Source organism: Hyalella azteca, unplaced genomic scaffold, assembly GCF_000764305.2.
Source record: "Hyalella azteca isolate HAZT.00-mixed unplaced genomic scaffold, Hazt_2.0.2 contig17361, whole genome shotgun sequence".
NCBI classification, from domain to species: Eukaryota; Metazoa; Arthropoda; class Malacostraca; order Amphipoda; family Hyalellidae; genus Hyalella; species Hyalella azteca.
The window spans coordinates 221,841-246,768 of record NW_025947148.1 but is presented as its reverse complement, the minus strand read 5'-3'; the positions used below and the strand labels follow the sequence as shown (position 1 = coordinate 246,768).

The following is a 24,928-nucleotide window of genomic DNA, read 5'->3' as shown; positions in this document are numbered from 1 at the left end:
CAAAATTATATGATTTTTTCAACCAGTTCGTTTTCTACGGAACTGCATTGTAGAAAACGTTTCAGGTTTAGCTATTGATGGGAGACTGCAACGGTTTCTTCATTACTCGATTCCACTCAAAAAAGCATGGAGCAGAAATGAAGAAATTTAATTAACAACCAAATCGAATCTAGAGGTTCCGTCCATTACGGACTATACTCTATAGGCCTATGCTCACTGGTGATGGTTTCATTTAAAATTTGACCATATAATGTTAATTCATATTTTAAATACAATTCTACCGAATATTCCATAATTCACCAAATTCAACCTTCCAAACATCTCACACTAAACTAGAAAATGAGTATGAGAAAATGAAGAGGAATATATTTTTGATTAATATAATGACCCAACCAAAATTATAAGGATGTAATGTCCAAATGACAAATTGTTTGGACATTCGGAGTAATTTGGCAGTGAAATTGTTCAATAGGTTAATCTTGAATACTTTATAGAGCCTGATTTTTAAATATCATTATACTTTTGTTTAATTATCTTTCATAACGATGCGCGTAATTCTTAAATAACCAGTCTACTGTATATCGAGGATATCCGATAAAAAAATCTACGGAAATGAAACATAAAATTTTGTTTATTGTCCACTTTATGTTGTTAGAATTGACGGCTTAAATATTAAGAATAGTAGTATTTGCTTTCTGTTGAGTTCTATTTAATTTCTCACGAGTTTAAACAGAGAAAAGTTTACCGTGCGTTTTTACATTTTTATTTTAAAACTGGGCCATCCAGGTTAACCGGGCAATTTTTTTGAATAAACTGTTATTCACATTAAAAAACTTTAATTTTGATGACCGCTATTTGTTTATTCCCGGTTTTTGATTCCGATACTCGAATAGTAGCAATTGCATCATCGTTCGTAGTCACTCGTAGTTGAAATTCCGAGTAACGGTGATGCTGTTGCTTCCTTGTAGCCGCACCTTGCGACACTTCCGCATACACACCGAGGGACTGTAACTGTACGTTGAGAATCATACAGAGTAAACACATTTTCATCATTATTATAAAGTAAAAGGGTAAATATCATCTTGCGCATCAATGGGTATTTTAGAATGAAAATTGTGGGAGAATTTTATCAATGATAAATATAAATCCCAGACATGATAGTGGTAATATCAATGGAAAATAGACATGGAGGAAAAATATGTAAAATAGATAGCAAGTGCAATTTTTATATGAAACATCAATAACAAAAAAAGCACAATCCATGGTCCGGGCGATACTTATAAAGGATAGACAAAGGATGTGGCTTGATTATTAACCCTTCATGGTAATGGGCTATTACATGATCATTTGATCATTAACGAACGACGTACAATTGTCTTTCCTGCTATAGCAATATGATTATAAATCTGACGGTCTTGTGAATTGCAAGATAAATTCATCCAATCATCCTTCTAAGGTCGTTTTAAGCATGAATTAAGCGTAAACTAATTATTTAAGTTTATAAGGTGCGTCGGCCGTTGCTGAATTAATATTTAATGTAAGTTCATTTCCCAATCATATCTACCTTTGATTTCGGCCCCTTGATTCTACTGAAAAAAAGTTGAGCCCCCAGCAATACGCTAGTTATTATGGATACCCGCTATAGAAAACCCCATAGCATTATCATGCTAGGATTTCACGAATATACAAATGAAGTTTTTGAAAAATCTAAAGATTGTGAGAACCAAACGTCATGAACTTTGTTAGCTCATAATCATACCGGGCAAAAAAAAAACAAAGTTCGCGTTCGCCACAGATTCTGTTTATTTAACCTCATCATCATCCAAGTTCATGGAATAATCAATGGATAACTGTTGCGGCTGATGGCCTTCAGCAATCACAATGTACGATGCTGGCAATCAGAGCCATAACGTGTCTGCACGTGCTCATGTATATATAATAAGGCAGGATGCGGGTGTTATACGTCCAGTCTGATGAGAGAACGTGATCTCTGTGTCTCTCCGTGCATTTCTGTTGTAACTTATAATATTCACTGCAGTTTCTATCGATTCCAAGCAAAGATTTGGAAGCTAAGAGTAAACAAAAACTAATAGTAAACGAGTTGTTGAGTAAGTAAGCTAGGAGTAAACGAATCTAAAAAGAGACGAAGCCAAGAGTAAATAAAAGTGCCAAATTTCGATGCATTTCCCTCAAATTTGCTGTACAATTCACATTTTGCAGTGCCCATTATTGTATTTTTTACGACATTGAATGCTGAATAGACTTGATGGAACTAAGATCAAAGCTTTTAATCGCTTTGTTAATTACTCTACAGGCATAAAATTTCACATTTTTCAGGCACATTTATACAATTTGCAATTTCATACAATGAATTTGCAATAGATCTGAAGAAAAATTGTACTCGTGAAATTTTACCTCTAAATTGTTTTTTAATTGCAAATAACCTCAAAATTGTTTTTGTGCATTTTTGATATTGAATGTATTTACGTAAAAAAATATTTAATTTTCAGCAGTTTTTTTAAGAAGATGAAGCTGCATTCCCGACGTAATGAAGGAGTTCATCATCAGGTTAGTACTACAAGATTTTTTATATTATTGCCATATTTTGTTATGTCGTTGTTCGCGCAGTAAAGCCGTTTGTTACGGCTATTCGTATGTCGAAGGATTGAATACACGATTTTTCGTTTTCCTTTTCTTTATAAAATCGGTTTCTGCAAACAAACAATATACAAAGGTAAAAATGGTTACATAAAATTAGTATTGCACATTAGGTATAATCGAGAAATAAAATCATTTATTTCGAACAATAACACGATTACAGTTAAGAATGATAGCTACAAAGATCTTCAGAATAAAAACACGCTTACCAAACATTTCCTTCTGTCCAGCCTAAAGCCAACATCGCAACTGAAACTTTAGATGCTTTTAAAACCGAACTAAAGTAAAATGTCACTGGCGCACATGCATCAGGCGAACGAAATGTACAAGAGAATTATTGCATTTGAGAACCAGGTATTAAACACCGTTATTAACTGAACACGTATAATTCTGCTTGGAGGTTCATCTTAATAAATTAAATTTATTTATTTATAGGCGATTATACATTTGGTTTAGGTTTGCAGTCGAGATCAAATGGAGCTGCAAATAGTTATGTTTCATTTCAATATTTTCAATGGTTGAGCGGAGATTTTCAATTTTATTTCTCAGAATTAAGATCGAAAAATTTTAACCGAATCTGAATATACGGCGCTTCAAAATATAAAACTTCCAGCATCAGACGAATTAGTACTTTTAATATAAGTAGATGATTTGAAGATACCCGAACAAACATTCGATTAGATAAGTTTATATCCAGTAATTCAAATTTCTACCAATAAGAGAACTTTATAGGGTTTGCTACGCATCCTTCTATGTTTTTAAACTACATTTGTCAATGCTATTAAATATTTGAAATACAATTAATTTGTGTATGCAACACAAAATGCGTGCGCATCTGCACACTCGAAATAGTATCTGTTACTAGAAACGCACGCTCAGGAATTCTCGCCCTATCGAACAGGTTGTCCGCTTGGCACAAGTTTCGATAAACACAGAGTTGCGCGGGCGCTCAGACTCACGTACTCTGACTCAGAGCTACATTAGTTCAGAGCGCTGCACGTGTGCACAGACTGACATACCCTACTCTGACTCAGAGCTACATTAGTTCAGAGCGCTGCACGTGTGCACAGACTGACATACCCTACTCTGACTCAGAGCAACATTACTGTAAGAAGTTCAGCGGCTATTCACTTGCTAACACCGATCTTTTTTCAACGAATCAGTGCAGTCATTTTTAAATATACTTGAGATAGTCATGCGATAACTTGCACTCTCGAGTTTTCAGTATTTGCATTACCACTCGAATGTATATATACATAGCTCCTCAAGATATATTTTATAGGACGACACAAAATGCTATAACGAAACCTGATGAAAGTCCATGTGCTACATGCACAAAATTCAAGTATTTTTATTGCTGAATATATGTAGATTGCTTTAAAGTTTTGTCTATCTCTTTTCTTAATTCCGAGATTAAATTAAAATTCGAAAGAACTCACTCACTATATGAGACTTTAATGAATCTTGGCAATGATGAGATGGTGCCAAATCCTAACTTGAAATTACAGAGAAGTGTTTATATACTCTTAAATTTAAAGTCCATAAATAGTCTCCGAATTATATTAGTAAACGACAATAGGGCAATAACTTGCAGTATTGTCTGTAGACCTCTATATATATTCTCTGTAGGTACAACACTACAAAATTTCAAGGTGCATCTGAACAGTGCACACCATGAATTACCAACTAAAACCCGAGTTAAATAAAACTAAACTAAAACAATTTACCTAACTCGTTTTCTAATAACGAATATTGCATAAAAATCGACAGCTGATGCCGTTTTAGTTCGGTCTAATCAGTCGCTTGCTTGCAAAGAGATTACGTCAGCTTGACTTATATGTATATGAGTCAATGTGATGGCTCGCCAGTGTCAACATATGCAGAGAGGTGAATTTCACAAAGATATTGGCACATTAAATATTTGATGCTAATTAATCTTGTTTCTCAATTTGCTCGTGTCATTCGTTGATAAATTTGATATGTGTATGAATCTAGTATAACATAATTCATGTATGTGTAGATAATGCTTAATATCATAACTATACTGACCTCGTGTTAAGCGCGCAGACAAGATAGAACGATCATATATGTATGTTTGTACAGCTTTGAACAGGTTCGATATGAAACGATAACTCGCTTATTCGTAGTGAAAATCTTAGGAAATCTGTTTGTATAGAAAGTTATTTCGAGCAGAATGGCCAGCCGTCATGCAAGTATATAGAATTGCCTCAGATCAATACTGCACCTGAATTTATAAACAATTTATAAACTATAGAGAATTCCCGAACCATGGTCATTTATTATGTTTGTGCCTTTCAAATTGTACGTTCCCAGTTGAAATAATTTAGTAACACGGAGCACGTAAAAGCATGTTCATCAGTCGACTTCATAAGCGTTTACTAATTATTCAAATAAATAAATCATGAACGGTACACGCACGGAAATCAATGTTAGCCATAAGTAGGAAGTAAAATATTGAGTTAATAGGTTTTCAAGTATTGGAAAATCATTTATAATCCTTGAGAGGTAATTAGTTGAAACATATTTCGTCATCCATAACATCGGTACTTGATGAGTGGCATAGTTGAACACATACGATATCGCGATTGCTCTGCCAGAAATCCATGGTTGAACTAATATTTCAAAATTAGTTCAACCAGGCAGAAATCAACCTGTTCAGTGTTTTAACCCAAAATCGGCATGAAGTTTACGGGAGAAAATTACTAGCCTCTAGCACATATGTTTGTTTACAGCCACACCAAATGAGTGGTAAACTGTTAGCGAGCTACTAACTGGCATGACTACCAAGTTTGATACCAACCGATAAAGTAACGTATCAGCGGACAAATGTTGTTCCAGACCTTGAACTGAAAGCATAAGAAACTATGACAGTAATTGATGTTTTATGTTATCGGCGGATTAGATTCTATAATTACTCCATATGCTCTTGTAAAGGCCAAGAAGAGAGCGGAGATGAGAGCATGCCAACGATAGAGAGTGTCTAGAGGGCAGCGTGCCTACATATTGGTCGATACTGAAGAGCGAGTCTCTGAACAGAACGGAACGTTCTGTGACGCTCAAATGACATGATGTAAATCTTCAACTTATGCAGCGCAGCCTGATTAATCCATATATGTATTCATATTGCCATATTTTCAGCTACTCGTACGTAGATTGCAGATGGTATTTTATCATTACAGTAGTTTTGAATCGACCCTGCAATAGACCACTGTCAAATTGTAAGGATACTTTAAATTTTGACTATCAAAATTCCTTTTAGTACAAGAGCTGAAGTTTGATTGATTTTTTTAATTCGCCACGATTTTGTTTCGTAATAACTAGAATGACTGGAAAGAGAATTGTTCTTCGCCTGGCGTAAATCCGATCGGAAAATAATTTGGTAAGTTGACTGTTAGTAGGAGTCGAATTCATATCTACACATAACCTTGCGGAAACGACACGGGAAATCCAAGAAATGAGTATATTTGATCGAGAAAAGATAAGTGAAATTTAGCACCAAAGTTTATACAGGTTATATATTTTTATTTTCGTGCTTATAATATAGAATGTAATCTTGAGGTTTGGATTATCAACTCCGAGTAATGCCTGGTCAACTTCCTGTTAGGCGTGCGCATTGTTGCACTATATTAACAAGTTCAACCGTGGGCGTGCAGACGACATCATCGAAGGCGCATTTTTTCCTGTCCAAGTTTGGTGTAGAACGCGGACTGCATTTAAAACAATTATTCTTGTTAACATCATGCAGTCAAAATTTATTTTTGGCTCGGGCTTACAGGGAGGCACTCAAAAAAGTTACCCAGACTGATAACGTCATCCAGGCGCCGAGAAAATATTCCCCTATTTTAAAGTACCTTTTAAGCTGCACGATCGATAGATTTTAGACATCGATTTTCCATAGCCTGAAAAATACGATTATTCTTTTAAGCAATGAAGTTATATATTGAAATTATGAGTAACCTTGAAACTTTCTTGGGAACAAAGCTTGTCTGAGCCAAAGTAGTTCATTTATTATACCCGAGTTCTGCAGCTCTTTAAAGTAATTTAAAAACACATTCTAACAAAAAATGCAGTTTAATGTGCCTGTGTTAAAAAATATTTCATAAAGTGATACCCTCGCCATCGACCACTTCTGAAAGTAGGTCACGCCGACATCTCTCCCCAGGCTTCCTCCCGCCATTACTCCCTCCTTCAATACCCCTCTCCTTTCTCCTTTCTCCCTAGAATTCCTCCCTTCTCCTCCTCCCCCCCCCGTCATGGTATCCTCCTGCAAGGCTCCTTACCCCAGAGTCCCCCCAACCCACCACGAAAGTGACATACAACTACCTCGTGACTCACGCCCATTAGCGCGCAAAAGACATGCAGATTGCATCATGTGACTAAATTCAGATGAGTTTAAATAAAACAATTTCCTTATGTTCCATACAATCACGATGAGCAATGGTAGTGAGCCGACAGTGCCGTTTCACAATGCATATTATGCTGGCAATATGTCATTCGCGCAATTTCCTAAGAGGGAAGCCATTTTAGCTAGAATATAATATTTAAATCCGTCTTCAAATCTTTAGTTATCTCAAAATATCTATCTTCAGATGGAGATTTTTTTATTCATGTGTGTTTTACTCTTTAGTTATCTCTGTATTTCGATCTACGTACAGATGGAGATTTTTTCAGTTTATTTGTTCAAATCGTCGGGTTTGACTGCTGTACCAATCAGTCAAAGGTGAGAAGTTACAGTGGTAAAATACCACCAAAAAAATGATCATCCTGAATTTAGGTTTCTGTTGACAAGTTTTTTTCTGTTTCAAACCAGAATTAATTTGAGATTCAAGACTAATTAATTGAACCTCTGACACTGCAAAAAATTTATTTGGGAAGACGAAATTTGCATCTTACAATTCTAGAGTATCTTTTCGTCCGACGAAAATCGACCTTGAATCTCAGTTTTAGAATTATGATAATCTCAATGGTTCGATTTCCGCTCTTTACTGACTTGAAGAAGAGCAGGGGAGTAGGGGGATGAATGGGGAGTGGAGCGTCGAGAGAGGCCAAGCGCATGCCAACCTGCAGTAGCGAATGGTGACTGCTCTAATGGAATCTTCATGATAATTTTGATCTTGTCTAGCTAATACTGACTAATTTCCTGTTTTTAGAACAACTTGTGTTCAAGATACATGTAAGCACGGATTCGAGAAAGTTATCCACTTTACGGTATCAGTGGCAAACTGAATGTAGAATGACATGCATCGCAGGAGAAAAAAAAGAGGGGTGGCTGGGTGAGGAGAGAGGTGAGAGACTAGGACGTCAGTATTCGCTATTCAGTCAAAGCAAGACTGTTGGAGGAAGAGGATGTGCCAAGACGCTAGTCATCACTAATACCCATTGTTATCGATCGCCTTTTTGCCTACATAATTACCTATAACGCTACAATCAAAAGCCTGCGTGTCGTATCTATTTAATCTTTCTTTTAACACTTGTTTGACTCAAGAAGCTGAATTGGCGATTTGGTTTTACGATCTTGGTGCCAGTCTCTATTACAACTCTTGGACAATTGGATTATGATTATTTGTTCATGGAAGCCATTTGCGATATTAACGATGATAACGGCCGGCTAATTTTTTAAGTTTCTACTTTGAAATCCATATAAATGCAGGTACATGTTATCGATTTCCATAGAAAAATCGTTGACTTTGGGACTCACAAGAGTTGTCGAGTTGGTGTGACTAAACCGTCTAAAGCAAACACTGCAGTTTTGACAGACGTTAATTGACGCATCCGACGTTCCTACTGGCTTACTGATTATTATCTTTGTTACCAAGTACTCCAGTTTCATCAACTCTTGCTGAGAGCCAAAGGGCGAGTTCGGTTGTTAATGTGTAACAATGCAAGAATCTCTCAGACTCGCTCAAGCAATCAGATTCACAGATTTTGATCGTTTTGGTTTTGTGCTCGATATACATGAATTCCATTATGGGAGACCGGAGACGAGGTCGAAGGAGGTTAGGTTCTATGTTATTAATCAGTATCAACTAGTATGGTCAGCACCCAAAAGTCCGAAGTCAGCTTCTCTGACATTTTGTTTAATTGCAATCTATAGATTGTTCAGTGAGAATTTTATATTCAGATGTTCTGTGCATAAGATTTCGGCGCTCGATTCTTCGCGATTCAATTGAATAGTCAAAATTTAAAGTTGTAAGCTACCTAAATTCTAAGTTGTCTCAACCATTCACATGTTTTCGATTCGTATTAGGTACTAGCCTGCCTCGAACTTTTCGATAGATTTTGTTCATGCCCTTCAGATTCCGACTTCTTCATCGATTGTCGGAAATATTTGTCATGTTTAGGCTATCTAAGGCGCGCTTTCCATGTCCTTGAACTAGTTGAGATTCTATCTGTATATTTAAACTTTTTAGTTTGGCAATTTTGAGTCACCAGCGCGATGCGAAATTCCAGAAATCAATTTAAAATTGTGATCAGTGTCACATTTCTGATTTTTTTTATCTGTGGTCAGCTTGTAGTTGTATGGCTATTAAGTTTATTTGTCTTCATCGTTATTATGACAGTTAACAATGAGGCTTTGTTGACATTATTCTGGATAATAGTATACTTTTATCAAATTAACCGGTTTCCTTCATCTCTTTTACTTTACGATGAACGTAAAGTAAAATAACAAATACATAGAATTACTGTCACCAATTCATATTTCCTTAAGTTTCGAATTCATTTATCCAAAATAGCCTATACATATGTGCACGGCCAAATTAATAGTACTCAGGTTTTCAACATGTCTTTATGTAGAAAAAAATCCTACGTTGTATTATTGCGGTAAATGTTTTCAGTACAATCTGCTTATTTAGCCTAGCTTCCTTTCAACGGTAAGCTACCAGCAACTTCGTATCTTTTGAGGAATTTTGTTTTTCGAGTTGTTTTTCTGCAGTTTTCTGGATATCTAGAGGCTTTTTAACGTTCTCTTCGTTGCGGTATGGTTACAACTGGGAAATTATTAGTCTCCCCAATATACGTAATTGATTATATTGCTTTGAGTGAAGCTTGGTTGTCACTGGAAAGCAGCCAGGTGGTTGAATATTTTTTAGTGCTAACTGCTGCAGAATTTAATATAATAATATTGAAGGTTTGGCACACTGAGGAATTTTCTGTCTGTTGGTTTGTTCACTCGTGGCACATGCACATATACGATATGATAATCTCCGGATTTTACTTCCCATATTTCAATCTTTACGTTCTTTCTGTAAGTAGAAAATGAGTTGTTTGCCAGGACTATTTTTATCATATATGATAGATGCAATTGACAATTACGATATTTTCCTATTTATTTTTCTAGGGATAGAGTTTTTTTATAATCTTCTCAATATGGAGGCCGGATTTACGATAAGTATAGAGAACAATGTAAGACACGATCTGTTGGTTTTGGTCTTCAATTGTTCAGTTTCGGCGTTCGACGATGCTGTGGATCCATCGAACAACGTTGTTGATTGTATGTTTTTTTGTTAGTTTTTGAAGTTCGAAATAATGTAAATTTTTATTTCGATAGGCTGATATCAGCCTGCTTCCCTACATATATTCGTTTCTCTTCCGATCGTTGTTGTTTTCGAAAATCAGAACATAATTCGCATTTACAATTGATTATTACACGGTGTTTTCGCGAAGGATTTTTCGCGACAAAAATCATTTGACTAAAACGAAATTACATCTTGTAAATAATCATTAATTTCCAGGTGGGATTTGAAAATTCCCAATTTCGTATTCAATTAAGCTAATGATAAGTGTAAGCCAACCTTTTCAAGCATTTATAACTAAGTCACACTCAAAAATTAAAAAGTTTCGAGCTGAAATTGAGTAAGCTGTTTAGCTCACCGACACCATCATGGGCTCCATCAGACAGTAAGTCTACTCGTTATTGTTCCAATCTTTTTGTTGCATTTATCTTAAGAATAAATCCCAAATAAATACACGCCTTTTATTTTAAGATACATCACGAATGAATATTCGCCATTTATTCTAAGATGTATCTTAAATAAATATACGCCATTTATTTTAAGATGTGTCTCGGATAAATATCATGATGTGACCATATATCAACGGAAAGACTAAGTAAATGCCTATTAATGAAATATGTAATTGTCCCATCTCATAGCGGCTATATTATGAAAGAATAATTTGTTATGATAATTTAAATCCTTTGGCTTTATTCATGCATGAATGTTTCGAAAAAAAAATCCTAGCCGTTTTATACTTTTTGGAGACATCAGGCTGACGCAGCGGCTAAATATTAAGTGCAGTTTATGGATAATGTGGCGCTATGTTATTATGATGTGACGCAATGTAGGTATGATGTGCCATGTAGGTATGATGTGGCGCAAGGTAGGTATGATGTGGTGTCATGTAGGTATGATGTGGGGTCATGTAGGTATGATGTGGTGTCATGTAGGTATGATGTGGTGTCATGTAGGTATGATGTGGTGCCATGTAGGTATGATGTGTTGTGTGTGTTGAAACTGTTGGTATTGTTGCACCTGCTGGTGTTGTTGTAGTGGGTGTTGCACCTGCTGGTGTTTGTGCACCTGTTAGTGTTGTAGTGGGTGTTGCACCTGCTAGTGTTGTTGTGTGCGTTGAAACTGTTGATGTTGTTGCACCTGCTAGTGTTGTTGTAGTGGGTGTTGCACCTGCTGGTGTTTGTGCACCTGTTAGTGTTGTAGTAAGTGTTGCACCTGCTAGTGTTGTGTGTGTTGAAACTGTTGGTATTGTTGCACCTGCTGGTGTTGTTGCACCTGCTGGTGTTGTTGTAGTGGGTGTTGCACCTGCTGGTGTTTGTTCTGGCGTTGCTCTGGCTGGTGTTGCAGCACCTAAAGCAACATTCTCCCATCATATGGTCTTAGCGCGCAATAAAATGGCCTACATTCACTGAAGTAATCATCCATTCATTTCAAATGTTGCAAGCGTTTAATCCCTTATTAATATTTTTAAAGCGTTGGACGTTAGCTCATTAGTGGGCAGAATGAATATTTATCAAAATTCAAGCAGATATTCAAGTATGTTTTCGTGTTGCACAATGTTTATCAAATTTCGAATTTACAGATTGATTTTATTGACATTGAATGTTGAAAATGTAATAAAAATTATAGCTGATTCCCACAATTAAATTTGATTTTTCGAAAAAAAATTACGAAAGGAAAATGAATATTTTTCATTAGATAATGTTAATTGACGAGGAACATGTTTTTTTTAAATCGCACCCGTTTTCATCCAAACCATTGTAGGTTGCTGCTTAACTGATCTCACAGCAAACAGCGAATTTGTGGTGAAGGTTCAGATCTTTATAAATCGAGATCGTTTGTACGGAAACCTGGACTTACTTGATTTATTGATCAATGTCATACTCATCATATTTCCATCAGTTAGCATTCATCTCATAGTGGTGTCAAGTTAAGCATAATTTTAGATTAAAATTTTCTTAATGGAAAGTTTCCTTGAAGTGCCTTAATCCTCTCTTGTATGAAGTTCTATTTAAATTGAATTGGTAAGAAAAAAGTTATGGTGACCAGCGCCCTGATCGTCGTGACGCAGCTACCGATGTTATGTGCTGTCAGCAGCAATCGTCCAAACGCTGGCGTCAGTAGACCAATCTTCGGAGGCGCTCGTCTTGCGTTTAAGCTGACATATGAGCGTAAAATACGCAGTGAATTCGCAATAATTCTTTGCTGGGGCCATGGCATTTAAATTTGCTTTATGAAAGCTATGAAAGAACTCCTGTCGGACTAAAGCAAAATTCGATTTATTATTGAAATATATAGATGCTTTTTGCGAATTATTTTGCGTGAAGTGAATAAATATTAGTTTAATTAAGTATTCGTTGCACCAAATATACTATGAATCTCTGTAATGATTATGCAACGGTCTCTAACTTTATTGTATTGATCATCGATGAGCTATAGCTTCGGATCAACCCTAAGCGACTAATCTTTTATCTAGATTTGTCAATATTTTTCATGTCAAGATTTGTGCTGCTCACTGCGCAGTGATAAGGTGGCAATCTGAGCAGAGTGTTCATGAAGCCTGGTATGAGTGGAGTGTAAACACTGAGCTTGTTTTGGAGATACGGTCCTCGTGCTTTAATGGCAGCCATTTCAGCGCAACACTTTATCTCCATCGTCTTCCTGTCACATCATGTGCATGTTGATCAATATCGTCCACTGTCGTCTTCCTAAAAATAAACTATAGGCTCGCAACAACGCGAGTAAATTTGGCTTTGATTAGTAAATGTAGTCATTTGAGCGAATTGACGCGAAGCTGATTTGGTATTAATTAACTTTGCGTTGATACGGACCCGATGCTAATTATTAAACAATAAACAGCCCTGTTGCTATGGTTGCGTAATGCCTTCCATAATTAGAAGGCAGCAGCGGGGATATTTCGTCATCGTGATGGAATGTTATGAAGTACAAATATATAGCCGTAACGGGCAAACGTGTTGAAATATCTTGATGATTATACTTTTAGCCTAATTTATTTGTATTCGAACCCTTGAAAATAACTGGATATACAAATTACATTCTTTTCCACTATTCTATTGCTACCTTAATTGTTTAATTAAAGGATTAATATTAAAGGTAATTTATCAATTATCAATTAGTCACTAAACGTCATGTTGGTCGTAAAAAATTTGACTGGATATCTCATGATTTGTCGTTAATGATGTAATTATATGAACCCCGTACGTTTAATGACTAATTGGGGCCTAATTTATTCAGCTTTTTTTGTATGTGTGCTAATATTTTTTATGTCTGTCTACGTTACTTTTTTCATATGTGCTTCAAAGTTATTTCTGCTTACTTGTCTCACATTGACAATGTGTTAACATCATCTATTATTTTATCTAGTTATTATCATTTATCTTACCTAAGCTTGCGCATATGGTATGGCTTCTTGTAAAGACAGGACGCCGCAGTATCTGCCTTGCAATGATTACTCAAGACCGTCAGTTTTACCGCAGGATGTAGTGTTCTAAAGGAGATATTACTGAGATGACAAGGGCACAGTTCGTTCTCTGGCTTGAGTCTGTGGCATCCTCGACCAGTGTTGACGTATTTTTTGAAATGCGGTTATTTTCAACGTTTATCAAAGTATCAGTTACCGCTGTCAACAGTTTTTCATATTGATATTTAAAGCTGCAAGCCTGTTGAAAGCTACAGACTTTCTTTTAGTAGACATTTTAATGTATCGTTTTGGTTGTCGCTGCAAGATGCATGCGTCCGTGTACGAGTTGCTTTCTAAAAATTTATCAGTGATAGCTTAAAGTGAGGAATATCTTTTAAAAACTTTCGGTATACTATAGACCATTAAGGTAAAATATAATCAACGCAAGGTAGATGTTTGTTAGAGTCGAAAAGATTACTTGTTCTTTATTCAGAACTTAAAAAAAGCGGCGTAACGTGACCTTAGTGTCAAGCAATCTTCTGGGGGATCTTTTTTGTCAGTCAGTCAACTTGCATTGCTGAGAGCCAATCATCGTAATCAATCATAGTTGACCAAGTCGCATGAACTATGATCAATAGTATGGTGAGTAATGCGTACTGTGCGTTGTGTCCAGAAATCTCAATCCTCTAAAACAAGTTTGATATCAATATAATTATCGTGTTGTCTTTAACACACGTGATTTTTCATGTTATACGGTTGATATTTGCTTTCATTATTTGATCGTTCATAAATTATGGAGTTCATTGTTATAGGTTCCATTTGCATGTTTTCTTATGTTTGGACGGTAGTACGTGCGAGCTCGGCTAAATACTGACCATTTGTAAATGATATTACAATGACTCAAATAGAAACTCTAATTCTTAGAAATATCGACTGAAGAATTGTTCATTGTCTGCCATGGCTTTATCGTATTTGTCATTTTGTTAGTGACTGATTGTTTTATAAATTTTAAACTCTATTTTGAACCATACATTTTTAACTCATTCCTGTATATATATGCTGTGATCGGCAAATAAATATTGTTTGGAAATGTTCACAAAATGAATCATACTTTTTTATTATATTTTTTATAGCATTGCAAAAATCGCCTGAAGATCCACGAAATCACGAAATTAGTCAAATGAAATAGTAATTTATTTCCCCAGCGTTAAGACTTATGATCTAATACTGGTAGTAGTAGTAGGTTTACCAGCGCTTCAGAAAACCTTGATATATTGCGCGCTGAGTATAGATCTAATGCGACATTGCGGCGGCCAAAGTCTGATCGCGTTAATATTTACAGGATAACCCCACCATGACGAGTGCTGTGACGCAGCGCTTGCTTCGTCAACATCAACCTAACTCTGCAGCTGCGGCAAATAACAATATTACTCCACACCTCTCGAATAAACAACGAGATAATAATTGTAGCATTTTACAATCACGCAATTTCTTGGACAAAATCTCCAAGAAATGTGGTAGTGCTGAAACTCCTGGGTTTCTCAAGCCTCCGATTTTAACTCCTGCCAGTCAGAACCTCGGTCAGATATCGAAGAGCACCTCCGAGAAGTCGAGAGATTCATCAAAAAGCAATGTAAAACAGAGACGCCATTGCATAACTCACAGCATTGGCCCGGAATATGAAAATTTCCCTAAAGAAAGGGAGAAAAAATGTACCCATAAAAATGTGAATGAAAATACTGTTGTTGAGGAACTCTACGCTGACCGTCGTTCTTTACTACTTTTGCAATTTATCATCGATACGAAGAAATTCAATTTACTACTGAGCGGTAACCGAGCCTTGCTGACTCCGCCGTTACGAAAAAGACGATCAAGAGTCAAGAAGTGTACTACGGATCGCAGTGATCGCGTTACCATCAGACGTACCGTGCAACGTCTCGACATGGCAGCCTCTCAGCAGCACTTCGATAGGTTCGTTCTCGACCACGAAAAGGACGGCTAAACGCTGCACCCAGAACAATGAATGGTTCATTTTGTACAAATATCGTCCCACTTTCTTATCCACAGCACAAATAGTGCTCGGACGTAACAATGATACACCCTTCTGATTGGCCAAAACTGTGTCAGAATGATCCAGTGCATCACTATTTGGACAATTAGCCAATCATTTTTCTGAGTGTTGTAACACAATTGTAAGTTTATCGGCATCTTTATACTGCCAATAAGCCGACTAGAAGTGTGACTTATGTTAGTTACATCAGTTCCTTATATACAATTGTATCATTCGAGTAGATTGATTGCACCAATGCACCATGTAATGTGACGTTTTTTTTATAATATTTATCTTTTGTCTGTCAAATTGGTGCAGGAAAATACATGAGATCGTTCTTTTAATGTTAGATATTTTTTTCTTGAATACATGTTCCTGTATAGAATTAGTGCACAAGTTTAATTACCTTCATGCTCCTGTTTGCTTTTGTAAGCCAGTCTGAACTCCAGTGATATCGAGCGCAGCACTGGATGGGAGTCACTGAGAACATGCTTGCTCTACGAGATCTATTTCTCTATGGGATACTAAAACAATTTATTTACGCGTTCTCTAAAAATTCCACGGCTATAATCTGCATCTGATTTTCTCATGTCATTGGATAATTTCTAGACGTTTAAAATGCAACGATAAAAAGATGGAAGTCTCAGTAGGCTAAGCACTTAGCATTGGAGCAGCAATAACCACAGACTTTTAATCACTGTTGCTGGTCAATCATGCAGATTTGATTGGTTCTGGCTGCTCGATGATTGCCTGCTGTCCTGTTCACAACAATCCTGGACTTTGATCCTCTTCAGCACATGACTACTTCCAATAATTACTCTTTCTCTTTATCCGTGTCTTTTTTATTGGTGGAATTTGTTTTGAAAATTTATTACGTTTTTTTAAAGTTTAAGTTTAACCACGAGATGATCGAAAGGATTGCAATTTACTTTTATTGACAATTTAGGCATCAAGTTTTGATACTTGACGTATTAGTTCTTAATACAAGATATATTGACTCCAGAAAATTTATTGATAGATCACATCTAACTTCTAGATACATCATATATTTTTTCTTTATAAATCACGTATCATCATTTCTTGGAACTTTACCTATAAGTTCTAAATGCCCCCACCCGTCCATTCTCAATTCATCACATATTAATTATCCACTGATGAATTCTGTATAGGTATACATCGCTTACCAGTCCTTGTAATCTTATTAATTAGTTCTCCAAAGTTGAAATACAATAAGTCGTAATTATTGTACGTTATTTCAGGTCATTGGTAACTTACTTACTGGTATGGTTAGTTTTTGTTAAGCTGGTATATTCGTGTCCATCTGTTGGCGATCTTTTGGACTGCACCGAACATCAACAGAAAGCAAAACTTTCAACAAACGTTGCTTCTCATGGTTTCTCAGTACGCATCTGACTCGCGCTTTGCCGATTCGACTACCTTCTCCCTTTTGACTTCTTTTCCTCATTAAACTCTTTCTCTCACTTGACTTTACTCTTTCATTTTACTCCCTCTCTCATTTGACTTCCTTCTCTCACTTGAATTCCCTCTCTCATTTGACTTACCTTTCTCGTTTGACTTCCCTCCCTCGTTTGACTTCCCTCTCTCATTTGACTTCCCTCTCTCATTTGACTTCCCTCTCTCATTTGACTTTCCTCTCTCATTTGACTTTCCTCTCTCATTTGACTTTCCTCTCTCATTTGACTTTCCTCTCTCATTTGACTTCCCTCTCTCATTTGACTTTCCTCTCTCATTTGGCTTCCCTCTCTCGTTTGATTTCCCTCTCTTACTTGACTTCCCTCCCTCGCTTGATTTGCATGTACTTCACGAAAAAAAACTAAACATTTTTCTAGGATAACTCTGTAACATTCATATTCTTTTTTGCCCAGATAAATACTCTAACAACTAAGCTTTTTCTGCACAAACTACAATGAGTCTCATTTCTTTTGGTTCAAATGATCGAATCACACTCAATGTCGTACACTATTTCTTTACAACTCAGATGCAAATTATTCTTTGGTGTCTCACTTCTGCTAGTTAGACTCGTAAATGCGAATCTGTTTAGAATTTTCTGATATCAATGAGTATTATCATGTGATAAATAACCAGCTCGAATCTATTTTTTACAGGACAAGGATTTGTTTGAAATTTCCATTATTATTTTGAATCGTTTTGCAATTTCTACCTTAATTTACACACATTGTTGCCAATTTACACGTAATAAATGGTTAACTCTCATATATATTTTTACAGGACAAGGATTTGTATGAAATTTCCGTTATTATTTTGAATCGTTTTGCAATTTCTACCCTATTTTACACACATTGTTGCCAATTTACACGTAATAATTGGCTAACTCTCATTTATTTTTACAGGGACAAGGATTTGTTTGAAATTTTCGTTAGTATTTTTGATCGTTTTGCAATTCCTACCCTAATTTACACACATAGTTACAAATTCACTCGTAATAAATGGCTAACTCTCATTTATTTTTTAGTATTTTCAATCGTTTATGCATGCAATTCCTACACGAGTTTACACACATTGTTGCCAATTTACACGTAATAAATGGCTAACTCACATATATTTTTACAGGGACAAGGATTTGTTTGAGAAAGAGACGTCAAGTGACATCGAGCTCTTGGTTGGGGTGGGGGCCGGCGTAGAACGCATCCCCGCCCACTCGTGGGTGCTCACGCGCAACAACGATCACTTCAGGAAGCTACTTGCGCAACCCGCGAAACAGCTTCATTTTCCTGACGACCCCAAGAGTTTCCGGAATTTTATCGGGTATGTCAGTCGAATTATTTCGTACATTTTTTTAATATTGTACATAGCTGTTTTTATTCGTTATAAGTTAGAACCTTAGAAGTTATTTATAGTATTCCTTTGGAGTTATTCAATATTTCATTGTATTCCTTAGGAGTTATTAATATATTCCTTAGGAGTTATTCATAGTATCCTAAGTTCGTAACGTGCTCTCGATATTTTGTACCAGACATCACGATAATCTCTTCGTGGAATAAATAAAAAAAAACACATGAATAAAATGGAAAAAATTATATTATAGGTACGTACCCTTGTTGTGAGTATGTATTATATTTGTTTCACACGTTTGAATATCCATAATATTTTTGAGTTTTTTTTATAAAAATACGAAACTCTTTTTTTAATGCCGAAGAGCTTTAATTTTTGTAAGAAACCCCGATATGTATTCATTGTTAGAAACTATCATCTCTTATCACATAATTTGTCTTACAACTTGGTTTCAATGTCATCTGCCATCTGAAAAATAAACTCAAAATAATTTCTAAAGGCACGCGGAAATATTTAGGGTTACAAGGAAATATAGGAAATAATTTCGCGGTTACTTTTTTTAATTATGCTGATGCAGAGTATATTTAAGGAATACTGTTTTCAATACATCAAATTATTTTAATCTAAATATTTAAACCACATTTTAAATTGATTATTATTTATGCACATATGCATATCATGATTACTGCGTATTTGGTTTTATTGGTCGCTAAGTCGCGCTACTATGCAGATGGCGGTTCAAAAACAACTATGGCTGGCGTTACACCGAACCTCTTTTTTTTTCATTATATAATAACTTCACGAGAATGAACCATAAACGCAGTATTGTAAGAAAACTTTCGTTACAGATGGCTTTACGGTTGCTATTTCACCCCCTCTTCTACGAAGAAGGCTCTCGACACCCTTCACGTAGCCATGAAGTATTCTGCTGTTGACCTCATCGAACATCTTGTATCTTACTTGATTACAAACCTGCGCGTCAGCAACGTGCTTTGTATCATGGCGTGGATACACCAGTCCAGCAGAATATTTTCCTCCTGTACCCTGGACAGCCCTCGAGGTATGGACTCAGAACTCGCACCTTCAGCGCCACCAGCCGAAGACAGCCATGACGACGAGCTCCCTCCACCATACGCTGCTTGTCAAAATTCTACCAGCGATGTTTCGCCTCCACCGTACAAGGATATTTACGACAACGCTTGCATAGATCCTACGATGGCATGTACACAACTTGTTAATGAGTGCTGGCGACTGGTCGACGTTGAGGCTGAGGTTATATTGGCGTCAGAAGCTCTTGAGGAGTTATCAGCATCTTTGTTGTCAGCCATTCTAAGCAGACCCACCTTGGGAGTCGGCAGTGAAAAGATCGTTTTGGACGCGCTCTACAAATGGGCGAGCGCGGAATGCAGGCGCCAACGCCAACCTCAGAATAAGGAAGGATGGCGACAAGTCTTGGGCCAAATGCTTTCTTTACCACGACTTTTAACCCTCGATGTTAAAGAGCTAAGCAGTCTAGATAAGCTGTACGACAAACAAGAAATCGAGTATGTCTCTGCTGTGGTGAAGAAGAATCCTTGTGTTCCTGCCGTACCGCCGTTGTTCGTAAGCTTCGTCGAAAAAATGTCAACGAGGAGACAAAAAGCTGGCAAAATAACCCCTAATAAGAATAACAAAGGGAAGAGCAAGAAGTCTGCTAAGAAAAACCTTCCAAGAGATATAATGTATAGGATTTTATGTATTTTTGCTCACATGATTGATTAATACCCGCCAGCTGACGTCATTGCGTTTTATGCCCTCGATTATATTCGCCGGGCTTCTGATGTCTTTTTGTATTCATGTTGATCTTCCACTTGAACATTTGGAATACTGAGTGGGACTGCCTTATGTTTTAATTATTTTGTGCTATCAATGTAGTAGTTGATCGGATTTTCAACGGTCGCGATAGGATGCCTGCTCACCAAGCGCAGTTGCAAGTAGCTTTCTCGTATACGGAAATGAGTTCTTTTTAATATAATATGTAGATTTTTAAGTCTATGTTGTGGGCTTCTTTTACAGGAGTGTGCTAAATATTTGCAGTGATATTTTCAAAGGAAGCAAATTTTTAAATCATTAAATCCACGTAAATTTTTCTTAAACTATCATTTAATCTCATGTATTTTTCACAGTAGTTTTATAGCATTCCTTTTATCAGAAGTTGAATATATGTCTTAATTGAGCGCACACCTATTGTTGAGTGCAACCAAATTACTCTAATTTATTCTGGTATACAAATTATTCACAATATTCCGAACGTCAAATACATCCAGTGGAAAGTTCAACATATACTCTTTAGTTTTGTACGGTATTAACAACTGGCTATGATCGCTATACACATGTTTCTATTTGATTAGTTTTATGCATTTTTCAATTTGGTGATCAAATTGTTTTTTTTTATTCGTGTTGTACACGCTCACATTTTTAGTTCTCCGGGCATTTGTTTATGTTTTGTACCGCTACGGATGACTTAGTCATAGTTGGTGCTGTTGTTTGGTGCCAAATCCCTGGTCATCCAACTCATCGTCCATCGTATTAGATGTTGTTGACATGAGTTCTCAATGTTATGTGGCATTATTAAGATTGTCTTTTATCAATTTATTGCAATTGATGATTCAGAATAATTATTTGCAGGTTATATGAACGTAATATCATAGATTTTACTTACATTATTGCTACAACTCTTTCAGGGTCTTGAACTTGCATGGGACAACATCAATCCCATTAGTTAATTGATCGAATACAATGTGGCTGCCGCTTTCGCCTACAAATTGAGCTTGTCGAAAATTGTCTTTACGATGTTTTGATTCAACTACTGGTTTTGAAACAATGTTACGAATTAAATCATGTTCTGTGTGTAGTTTTTGAACTAGTCACAACTTAATTCTTTTTTTTATACGTTTAAGAAACAAATTTTCTCTGTTGCTTTTTTCAGTATTCTATGTTGAAAATTCGATGTTATCGTTAACCTCAAAGTTCCTGTAGTTGATGTATCGTGATTTATATATTTTAGAGTTATATTGGAACTTAATATAGTAATTATTATTATTACTAACTGCAGTTGTGACGTCGTGGTTGTTAACAATATTCTTCATATATTCCTTTGTTGCATACAGGGAATGTGTCAGAGTTATTGATTTACCCCGTGTGGTAAAGAGTGGGGAATGAAACATCATTTCATATGCGTATTAATTATAATTGGATTTCTGTTCTTATCTAATTTATAGAAAAGCTTATTTTTATTTATGAATTGTGTCATTTTTCAAAAAAATGGATAGGTTGGGACAAAATTACTAACGTGTGTTTTGTATTTCTGTGTGAAGGTTTCATTTTACTGTTTCTCTCTCTCTCTCTCTTGAGAAATAAAATCTTATAATAAATCTATTCTGATCATGGTTGTAAACGTCACAATATTAATTTGAATTTTATTACAAGAAGGCGTGTTTTACAAATTCAACAAGCATCGACCAGCTATATTGCGTTATTGCATGTGATGTTGGGTATTACAATAAACGACGTGCTTTGTTGTTACAAAATCAATGCTGTCATGCCGCTATTTAATTCAACTATTAACATTATTTTCTGATGTTCAATGACACTGACAACGTATGGACTCGAAGAAACTTAATTTTCAGTGATGGGTAATGGATTTTGGATGCACTGTAAGACTGACCTGTTTTGCAGTTTAGTTCTTTCAATCATTTTACTGACTTATATTTTGACATAAAATGATATCTCTGTAATGGATCTCCTGAGCCACACAACTAGGCTTATCCATTTCATTCTATATATTGAACTCATTATCATTGCCATCGCAGATAAATACCTTTGTAATCAATCCCTTGCTACACGATGACAAGCCTCCCAATTCGGTCACTGCATGAAATAACTAATAAACGCATTTATTTTTATAACAGTTGATCTCATTCTATAAATTTTAGATAAAAAACTTCTATTCAATGGTTGTTCATAAACCCCTTTACTTTAGTGCTCATATTCATTTGCATGTTTGCAATTATAAACATCCTCGTTAGCTATTTACTTTCCTTGTCTACCTGGAATCATCTTTTGAATTATTATGTCGCATCTGTCATACATATTACGGTATTTTCTACCAAATTATAATCAGAATCTTCTACATAAATATCGAATATTTATTCCATGTTTTTGTGCTGCGTGTGGGCACTCGTGGTGACAACGAATGCCCACAATCGTTGTCACATCCGATGTTCCTTCCGCATTTTTTCGTCAAAGAATGATTTTTAAATATAATTTTTTTTTTGTTTCCCTGAAGCGTTTGCGTTTTTAAGGTATGTAACAATTCGTTCATTACTTGGTTGTGTCAAAACCATTTTATATTTATGTATAACCTGATTATCTTTTATTTGCTCAAGAGCTGCCATGACTTTAGTTTTGTTCTCATTCTTTTCTGTGTACAATGACAGCGTGCAGGCAGTTTGTTATATAATTATTTATAACAACATATTGTTTTCGGATCGCTACAAAATATTAAACACATTGCTTAGTATGAATTATCATTCAAATTTTAAACCAAACGCAACAATCCCACTTGATAATAGTCATATATAATGAATACAATGTAATAACCGTAGCGTTCATGGTGAGTAAAATTAGAAAAGGTAATATATTATTAATCTGCCGTTAGAATTATAGTTATATTCGCGATATTAATCAATTGGAAATTTCTACGAAATTACTGAATGAAATTACATAGTATAGAGATTGTAAGTTTCACTGTTACGAACCTCAAAAATCTTTTTATTGAATTTAAATTAAAAAATCTATTGAACTTTATGCGGAAATTTTTATAGATATTATCTATTCGTGTGTATATTACCAAGAATTTAACTTTGTTAGGTGTACTTATAGTTGCTTTATATTCTTCATGTTTATATAGACTTAGCTTGTCCATTAGTACTACCTAACTAGGATGTCGTGTGAAAGGAATCTTAGTGTAGTTAAGTGTCACAATATTATACATTACGAATATTATACATTACGAATATTATACATTACGAATATGTGTGCCAGAATATGTACAAATGTTCAAAATGAACGTTTTTGATAGAAGAAAATTTTTAATTAAAATGAGAGATGTTTGAATCTAGGAATCGACGTTATATAATTGAAAAACTAATTTTAAATTTACGTTATATCATTGAAAAACGAATTTGAAGTAAGATATTTGAGTCTTTCAATTTGAATCACAAAAGTTGTAACGAAATGGGAAAAACTGTGTTCTGAAGGATAGGTTTACGGCGATATTCGAAATTCAGCTGTTTTGAAATTTAAAAAAGGAACTTTGAAAATTTCTGAGTGCTGAATTTAATAATAATAATAAATATCGTTAAATTCAGCAGAACGTTTGAGTGCAGTGCTGGCCTCCCGTATCGGCGGCTACGTTGATAAGAGTTCTGATATATTTGGAGTACTAATATTCACTTACATGAGGTAATACTTAATTAGATACATTTGAAACACTTATTACTATTGAATCTTTTACGGATCTTCACTCTTCAGTGATGTTGTCAGTATTGTTCTCTGTTGATTGTTTTTGATTATTTTAGTCAATAAAATCGTCTGCTTAATTCTGGAACTCATTTTTTTATGTTCCAATTTTGGAATTCATTGTAATTTCGGTGCCAGTTTTGGAACTTGCGGTATGGTAACTTTAACTTTGATTTTTGAATTCATTGACTGTAAACTAAAAATTTAATTGCGCCTTATGAAACTTTTAGTTTAGAGTTCTTTAATACAGGATTATTTTAACAGCGTCTACCTTCCGATGATTGACGCTCCAGCAGTGACTTTGCTTCTAAATCAGTAAATTGAATCTTTTTTGAAACTTGCGAATAGAAATCAATGAAAATATGAGCTTCTCTAGTTTTTGATGGAACAACTTAAGCGCTTTGCATGTTAGAAATTTAGAAATAAATACTTTGAAAACAAATAAACATGTCAATCCATTTACGGAAGTATTATTTTCCTTCGACACGAATAGCACCGCACTGTTCTTTAATTAACAGGTGATGAAAATCGATGTGATGTTCCCGTAGACTTTGACAGCGATTTGCCAACGTGTTTAGATTGGATCAAATTTCATAATGACTTCATGTAATCATGCTCCCCTGCACACAAATTATATGTTTACTGTGCTTCTCTATTAACGTTCGAGTGGCGTCGTAAGGAGTACTTGAATGCAGTGTAATGGGAACACGAGCTTAACGCCTGAATTCCAAATACGATGAAATCGGTGCTTTCGTCGTAGTTGCATTTGTTGAATGCAAAGCCATAGAGGATTTGCCCGCTCATCGGTCTGTTAATACACATTAATTGTTAGTTCTTTCGTAATTGCTCCTCTGGAATGCATAGCAGGATCAATTCTTTCGTAAGTGCATC

The 24,928-nt window shown here is 35.6% G+C and overlaps 1 protein-coding gene across 3 annotated transcripts; it reads left to right on the top strand.

The window, feature by feature from the left end:
• The first annotated feature begins 10,411 nt into the window (after window positions 1-10,411).
• On the top strand, window positions 10,412-24,497 carry LOC108676571. Of its 3 annotated transcripts, none has more exons than XM_018164666.1 (4): window positions 10,412-10,578; window positions 14,954-15,582; window positions 18,254-18,448; window positions 19,324-24,497. In XM_018164666.1, the coding sequence occupies exons 2-4, from the start codon at window positions 14,966-14,968 to the stop codon at window positions 20,234-20,236; spliced, it is 1,725 nt and encodes a 574-aa protein (XP_018020155.1). In that variant the 5' UTR covers window positions 10,412-10,578; window positions 14,954-14,965; the 3' UTR covers window positions 20,237-24,497. The 3 variants fall into 3 exon arrangements, with proteins under 3 accessions (XP_018020155.1, XP_018020156.1, XP_018020154.1); XM_018164665.2 differs by lacking the exon at window positions 10,412-10,578 and adding an exon at window positions 14,195-14,253; XM_018164667.1 differs by lacking the exon at window positions 14,954-15,582.
• The last annotated feature ends 431 nt before the right edge of the window (window positions 24,498-24,928 follow it).